Source organism: Akebia trifoliata, unplaced genomic scaffold (assembly GCF_017979445.1).
Source record: "Akebia trifoliata isolate Shusen 1 unplaced genomic scaffold, ASM1797944v1 Contig00302, whole genome shotgun sequence".
Lineage (NCBI taxonomy): Eukaryota > Viridiplantae > Streptophyta > Magnoliopsida > Ranunculales > Lardizabalaceae > Akebia > Akebia trifoliata.
The window spans coordinates 39,989-48,761 of NW_028236949.1; the positions used below are offsets into that span (position 1 = coordinate 39,989).

The 8,773-nt window shown below is 41.1% G+C and overlaps 1 protein-coding gene across 1 annotated transcript; it reads right to left on the bottom strand.

Moving 5' to 3' along the window:
• Positions 1-7,119: 7,119 nt before the first annotated feature.
• LOC147381683 (uncharacterized) lies at positions 7,120-7,605 on the bottom strand. Its single transcript, XM_086430087.1, has one exon. The coding sequence runs from the start codon at positions 7,603-7,605 to the stop codon at positions 7,120-7,122; it is 486 nt and encodes a 161-aa protein (XP_086286213.1).
• Between the last annotated feature and the right edge of the window lie 1,168 nt (positions 7,606-8,773).

Below are 8,773 nucleotides of genomic sequence, written 5' to 3' on the forward strand. Positions count from 1 at the left end.
CTCAGATCTGACAAAAAGAGCTCCTTGTACTGTACTCCCTTGCTTCGTTCTGTCTCCGGATTTGACTTCGGATCTCCTAGATCAAGGTATCTCCTTGTTTTTGGATCTGAACTCTTCAAGTTTGTTGTGGATTTGGGGTGTGTTTTTGGAGGAATTTTAGGTGTTTTCTAGACTAAAAATGAAGGAGGGATGTTAGGTAAGGAGTTGGGACTCCAAAACTAGGGTTTATGGGGGGCTAGGGGAGCTTCTAGACCTACTTCTCTTAGGGTTTATGATTTTTATACGAAAATAGGGTGTGAGCACCTCTATTTATAGAATTTTTTTAAGGTTGATTTAGATAGAGTTAGTGTTTAATTAGATATCTTTTAATTAGAGTTGTGTTTTAGTTAAAATTATTTTAGGTAGAATTGTGTTTTAATTAGAATTGTTTTTTAGTAGAATTGTTTTTAAGTTAGAACTCTATTAGATAGAGTTATTATTTAATTATAATTCTATTATGACTTTTGGTCTTATTTGATTGACTTTTAATGTTTTGACTTTAGTCTTAATTGATTGACTTTTAATATTTTGACTTCAGTCTTGCTTAATTGACTTTAATTTTGACTTTAGTCTCACTTGATTGACTTTAATACTTTGACTACAATCTTGCTTGATTGACTTTAAATTTTGGAGAACCCCCTTCCATTATTTCTTTAATTTTTTGGACCCCCAAATGGAGGGGGTCCTTAAAGAAATATCCCACGAACCCTCAACAATTTTGCCTGAGAGTCCGATTAATCGATTTTTTAGGTTTAAAATTTTAAATTAATTTCATTAATGTTTCACTTTAATTATTTAATATTTTATTTATTAATTTCGAATTTTTTAATTATGAAAATTGTGAAATTACCGTTTTGCCCCCGGAGAGGACTTTTCACGTTTTAAGTCGGTTTTTAATGTTTTAGGATGTTTTAGAATCGATTTTTCGTAAGGAATTCAATGGAAATATTATTTTATGTCATTTATGAAGTTTTTTGTGTGAAATGGTTGTGAACTTTATGAGGGGCATTTTCGTAATTTTGTCGAATTCTTTTAAAATTGGTGAAATGATTTATTTGGTTTCGATTTTTGTTATTTTATGTGTTCGAGAGAGTTTCCTAAGCGTAATGTAGGCTCTAGGGTTGTTTTGAGGTTAGGGATATTTTGGTAATTTGGTAATTTTTAGTGATTTTTATCGTGAAATTTCTTTCTGGTCTGCAAGATGATGATTTCTATGTTTCTGGGGTCGTATTTTCCTAGCGTAGCGTAGTTTATAAGGTTTTGTCAGTTCGAGATACCTCATCCGGATTTCTGAAACATATCTGGTAACAAAATAAAGCATTGGAATACACATCCATCATTGGGAATCATTGCAATCGGGTTGACGAGTTGATCAATCAGGCGGATGCGAAAATGGGGTGTCTACAGCAGCTGTAACGTGAGTGCTGATCTGAGTAGGCGTGCCGAATGCCACCACATCCAGAGATAGAGGAAAGTCATGAGAGTCCACAATACTGGCATAGAAGCGACGGACCCGTGAAGGAAACACATCACCTCCAAGGTCCAGAAGGGCCTCCCACCCCATCTGATGTAGTAGATCAGGAAGGCCAAAGGGGTGCACCACGGTGAGATCCACGCGTAGTTCACAGACGATGGGGCGGTCGCGAAGAGATTGCAAGCGCTCGATATATTGGCGTTGGTCATCGTCAATGCCGACATCGGACGAAGGAGGATGTCGAGAGCCCTGTGGAGGAGGCAGATCAGCATCCTCGTCATCTGAGGCGTCGGCCTCAGCAGAGGAAGACGATGAGGAGGATGGCGGGGCAGTGGATGGTGAAGCACGCTTTCTTCGAACATTTCGTTGGGCTGGAGGAGGTCGCGCTTGGCGACGATGCGCCATTAAGGTACTGAGGAGCCCAATGGAGAGCAGGGCTAGGAGGAGTAGCATGGTGGCAAGCAACAAGAGAGAGAGAGAGAGAGAGGAGAAGGAAGAAGACGAAGCAAGCCGGAGAGGGAACAATGGAACAGTGAGGGAAGTGAAAGGGCGCGAAGGGAGAATAAAAGGAGAAAGGAAATTTTAAAAAAAACGAAGAGTCGCGTTCTGTCGGTCGAACCGACAGAAGTAGTCGGTGCCACCGATATCTGCTGATGAGTAAGTTGGCGGTGGAACCGACAACGTGCTCATTCTGCCACCGACAATTACTCCAGAATTCACACCTTTTTTTTTATTTTTTATTTTGGCATCTCGAGAGCACATAGGCCCTGCTCACAATGAGCAGACCCCAATAGATTTCCGAAGGTGATCAAACCGTAAGGAATCGAGGGGCTTGGTGAAGATATCAGCAAGTTGATTTTCAGTCGGGATATATTCCAAGCAGATGGTGTGTGCTTCAACAAGTTCACGAATGAAGTGATGCCGAATGTCATATGTTTAGTGCGAGAGTGTTGGACCGGATTCTTCGAGATATTGATGGCACTGGTGTTATCGCATAAGAGGCTCATCGTATCTTGAGATATCCCATAGTCCGCGAGCATCTGCTTCATCCAAAGAAGTTGAGCACAGCAGCTGCCAGCGGCAATGTACTCAGCCTCAGCAGTTGAAAGAGATATGGAACTTTGCTTCTTACTATGCCAGGCAACTAAACAGTTCCCGATGTAGAAACAACCACCACTGGTGGATTTTCGATCATCCATGTTGCCGACCCAGTCAGCATCGGTGTATCCGGCAATGATGGACGAGGAATCAAATGGATACTAGAGGCCATTTTCCGTGGTACCGGCGATGTATTTGATAATCCTCTTAACAGCTAGGAGATGAGATTCCTTAGGATCTGCTTGAAAACGGGCACAAGTGCCTACACTGTAAGAGATATCGGGCCTACTGGCTGTAAGATAGAGAAGGCTACCAATCATACTCCTGTAAAGATGCTCATCTACACTTTTACTTGAAGGATCTTTACAAAGTTTAAGAGTGGTGCTCATAGGAGTATGATGTGTTCTACCAGACTTTAAGCCAAATCGATCTACCAAATCTCGCGCATATTTAGTCTGAGAAATGAACAGGCCAGTCTCGAGTTGTTTAATTTGCAATCCTAGGAAAAAGCTGAGTTCACCAACCATGCTCATTTTGAATTTGGATTGCATAAGGTGAGCAAATTTTTGGGCCAAGCCTTCGGCGGTGGATCCGAACACAATGTCGTCTACATAGATTTGAGCAATGAGAGTGTGCCACCAATTCTTTGAACAAACAGCGTTTTATCAACGCTCCCCCTAACAAATTTATGACTGAGCAGAAACTGAGTCAGTCTTTCATACCAGGCGCGGGGGGCCCTGTTTGAGACCATAGAGAGCCTTTTTCAATCTGAATACTTGGTGAGGATGTTTGGGATCAACAAATCCTTTTGGTTGTTCAACATAGACTTCCTCATCTAAGAAGCCATTAAGAAATGCACTCTTAACGTCCATCTGGAATAGTTTGAATTTCAACACACATGCAATGGACATCAAAATCCGAATTGACTCAAGTCTTGCCACCGGGGCAAAGGTTTCATCAAAGTCAATCCCCTCAATCTGAGAGTAGCCCTGTGAAACCAGACGAGCTTTATTGCGGACAACATTGCCAAGTTCATCCGATTTGTTCTTATAAATCCACTTAGTCCCAATGACATTCTTGTCAGATGGCCTTGGTACGAGCTGCCAAACCTGATTCCTATGAAATTGAAGAAGTTCGTCTTGCATGGCTTGGATCCAGTATTCATCATGGAGGGCTTCATCAACATTTTTGGGTTCCAACTTGGATGTGAAGCAAAGATGACTATTTAACGTCTCAAGTTGCCGTCGGATTTTTACTCCGATGTGAGGATCTCCAAGGATTTGACTGGAGGGATGACCCTTGACAACAGGTAGTGTTTCTGGAACTAGAGACGTTGGGACTGGCAAGGATGTAAGAGGGAACACTCCATCGTCCTCACCTTCAGTGTCAGAGGAACCATTCTCCTGAATGGGTTGATCATCGATCACCACATTTATGGATTCTTGAAGTGTGGAGGTCCTCTGATTGAATACTCAAAAAGCTCGACTGTTTGAGGAGTATCCCAAAAAAATTGCTGGATCGCTTTTTGAATCAAACTTCCCCAAATGTTCCCTATCTCTAAGGACATAACACTTGCTCCCGAATACCCTAAAGTGCTTAACACTCGGAGTTTTGTTGTTCCATAGTTCATATGCTGTTTTATTCAGGCCTGCTCGGAGATATACTCTATTGATGATGTGACAGGTAGTGTTTACAGCTTCGGCCCACAGACTTTTAGGAAGATGTTTACTGTGTAGCATGACTGTGGCCATTTCTTGAAGAACGCGATTCTTTCTCTCGGCAACTCTATTTTGCTGAGGGGTCTTCGGAGCGGAAAATTCATGTCGAATTCCATGATCATCGCAGAATTGTGTGAATCGACTATCCTCAAACTCTCCACCATGATCACTTCTTATTCTACCAACAGCAGATTCCTTTTCTATTTGGATACGCGTTATGATCTTTTTGAATTCATCGAAAGTATCTGATTTTTCTCTTAGAAACGCAACCCAGGTGAATCTAGAGTAATCATCAACGATCACCAAGAAATGTCTCTTTCCTCCTAGACTTTGTACTTTAGTGGGACCTACAAGGTCCATGTGTAAGAGCGCAAGGGGTTTCGAGGTTGCGAGAGTGGTTGTCTTTTTATGGGTACTTCGAATTTGTTTACCAATTTGACATTCCCCACAGACATCTCTTGCTTGTTTACCCAATTTGGGTAATCCTCTGACTAACCCTTTCGAGGCAAGTCTAAACAGGTTCTTGTAGTGAACGTGACCCAGACGTTGATGCCATAACTGAACTTCATCAATTTGAGCCATGTTACTAATTGTGGTATCTTTTGAATTCTCGATAACATAGCAGTTATCAGAAGTGCGAAGGCCTCTCATGATAATTTTTCCATTCGGCGTGGAGATCTCGCACACTTCACGATTGAAGCTCACACGGTGATCCTTGTCACAAATTTGGGATATGCTAAGAAGGTTATGTTTCAAACCATCTACGCACAATACATTTTCCACCATGGGCAATCCATGGCCACTGACAGTTCCTCGCCCAATAATCCTAGCGGTGCTGCCATCACCAAAAGTGACTGATCCTCCATCAAAATCAACCAAGTGGCTAAATTGACTTCGGTCACCCGTCATGTGTCGGAAGCAACCACTATCAAGATACCAACGTGAATGATTTCCAGCTTTGAGGGCTGTGTGAATTACAAGGCACTTGTTGTCCCCATTTTTGACTTTCCATTGTAAATTCGTCTTGGGGGGATTGTATTTGGTAGGAGAGTCCTCCTTACTAGGTGAGCTTATCTTAGGGGACCTACCCTTCTTGGGTGACTTTGAGGAAGGATTTTTCATTTTGTACCTTCTTCCACTTTGATTACCCATACTAGATTCAGCAAGAGCTTTAGCTTTTAGATTTAGATAGGCAATCTGTTTGAAGAGTTCCCCAATATTGCTGTTTTGTTTGAGAGAAGATGAATTCTTTGTTCCCTTCCATTTTGGTGACTTTTCTTTCTTTGTTTTTTCAACTTTATTCACCAACGGATTCTTTCCCTTATCATGCTTCTTCTGTTCAACCGATAAAGATTTTCCAATAGAGGTCTGAGAGGTTGCGGTGTAGATAGTTTTGTATTTGATACATTCAAATTTCATGTGGCCCGTTCTACCATAGAAGTTGCATGTGATAATCTTTTTGGAGTCTTTCTGAGTGTTTGATGACTCTCCATGTGCAAGTGTAGGAGGAGATGGAGGTGATGCAGAAGTATAACTGTCATAGCCTATTCCTCCTTTATCTCCATAGGATTTTTGCACTCCTAGAAGTTTTTGTAACTCCAAGCTACCATGAGTGTAGTTATACTCAAGTCTAGCATTTTGTTTTTGCAGTCTATCGACGTCAAACTTAAGAACTTGTTTTCATCACGGAGATTGACTAATTCTAAGTTTAGACGAGCTATTGTGGAGTTGGCCATCGAGAGGAGATTCTTGAGTTGTTGAAGATTTTTTACCATCCCTCTTTCTCAATCAGGACTGTCTCAGATGTAGAGAGCAAGCTAGACTGTCTTGCTAAGGTTGTAGAGAGCTGAGTCTTAATACCTTCTAATTCAAGTCCTAAGGAGAGTTTTTCCTTGCACATTTCCTCATATTGGGCATGCCACTGTTCTTTTTGGAGTTTTTCTCGACTATGTTTCTTGGTCAGTTTTACATGACTAACGAACAGTTGGTCAAATGCAGATTGGAGTTCAAGTTCATCACTGTCCTCATCTTCTCCTTCTTCATCAGAGGAAGAAGTGACCATGGAGCGATTCTGACTTTCACAATCCAGATCTCCTTCAAGTTCATCCCCATCAGGAATGTTGACAGTGGTAGAAGCCATAAGGATTCGAAGAGTGTCTTAATCTTCATTATCTGATAGAGACCCTAGTTCTTCTTCGTCTCCAGATTCTTCAGAGTCATCCCATGTGGCCTTAGCAGCCATTGTTGTGCCCTTATTCTTAGGTCTAGGTAGACCTTTGGATTTGGGTTTAGAGGGGCACACATTTGAGTAGTGACCACGACCGCCACATGTGTAGCACTCAGTATCTTCCCTTGGTTTAGACATGGTTCTTCCTACAGGTGCATGTCTATCTATCGGATGATTACGTCTACTAGTGTTACCTGGTCCTCTTCTTTTGAAGAATTTTTGAAACCTTGAGGCTAACAGGGCTAAGTCTTCCTCATCCGAGTCAGTCTCTTTATCCTCTTCAATCGATATCTTCTTATGATCATGGGAGGAGGATTGAGATCCGATATGCGATGTTCGCTTGGATGTAGACTTTGAGGAGGATGTCTTTAGGACCTGAGTCTTCCCTTTTGAGGGAGGCCCCTCGAGATGGAGTTTGAAGGTAGTGAGAGACCCTATAAGTTCCTCAACGGTCATTGCTTCCACATCTCGGTATTCCTCAATTGAGGTGACCTTAGAGGCAAACCTCTTGGGTAGGGATCTTAGGATTTTTGCACAAATTCTACCTTGAGGGACGGTTTCACCTACGTAAAAATAGAGTTGCAGATGTCACTTAGACGTGCGTAGAACTCTTGGACAGTTTCGCTTTCCTCCATTTTGATATTTTCAAATTGAGTGCGGAGGAGTTGAAGTTTGGATTTTTTCACTATACTTGTGCCTTCGTGAGCGGCTTCTAGAATTTTCCATGCTTGCTTAGCCGACTGACACGTGCATATCCGTTGATATTCATCGTCGAAAATGGCACTCGTAATGGCATTTAGAGCCTTGTAATTGTTGCTACTGTCTATTTTGTCCTGTTCTGTCCATTTCCTTGATGGTCTCGAAACAGACGTAGTGACACCATTTACTTCGATGATGTCAACGGGAGGTTCCCAACCTTCCTCAATCATGTCCCACACATCTCTACTTAGTGAGTTGATGTATATCATCATTTTATTCTTCCAGAAGGCATACTTAATGCCTTCGAACATGGGTGGACGAGCCGAGGACCATTTATCGGCTCTAGACATTGTGTAAGGTCACGGATCACTCAGGGTGGTTAGACCTTTATAGAGCAACCTGCTCTGATACCAAATGAAATTACCAGCATTGACACGATGGTGACCTAGAGGGGGGGTGAATAGGACTAATTTAAAATTCTACTGAATGTGAATGTTGGGATGTGAATAAATTTTAATGTCAGGGAGCATCCACTAAAACATTCATGTAGCAAGATATTCATGCAAGATATGATCAGTCATGATATGCATCCAAATTGACATAAAGATAAGAGAATCTGAGACAGAATATGATACACACGATTTATAGTAGTTCAGCACCCGTGCCTACATCCACTCCCAAGAGAACCCAAATTGATGGTTCTTTGATATCCACTAATACTGAGGTTTTTGGTTCACCTTAAACCGCACACAGAATTTTTCGGGTTAATTCCGCAACCTTACGATTGAATGGACCACATCCACTCAAAATCCTTGAGTTTTATACTTAGGAAACTCAGTAACCTTTGTCACTCAACTTGAGTCTGCAACTCAATCAAGTGCTTGATTTGAAGAAGAAATCAAGTGAACTATTACAAGTGTATTTTCAGAATTTAAGATACGAACAATCAAACTCACAGTTATGACGATTAAAGTGAGTGTGTTGTTCTTCAGTTCTTCATTACTCCCTTCAACAATGGCTTCTTGCCTCGCTCGATGTTAGACTGTAACTCTCGAAGGGTGGAGTAAGTAGAGCTTGATCAACTAAGACGTGATAGTTTGGTATGCATGATTTTGATTACCTGATGAGACTATCATTGTTCTTCTCACCGGAGTTAATAATAATCTTAGTTTTACCTTACTTATGGGGCAAGTAGGGGATCGAACCCAAGAGAAAGGAGGAATAGAGCTAAGCTAAGAAGATAAAATTCAAATTAACTAAAAGGAATTAAAAGTGTTTTTCTTTGTATTTTTGAACTTATAAGAAGATGTAAAATTGCTAGAAAATAAACTAAAGTAAATGAAATTAAAAGCAAGTAAACTTATGAATTAAAACACCATTGGAGGTGGATCTACCTAAAACATGTTAATGAGCAATTTCTAGTCTCTAGCCTTTTTATAACTCAATCATAAGGGCTTGGTGTTAGCTCCTTATATCGGAAAGTTTTGCAATTAAAATGAAATAAATGAACAAAAACAA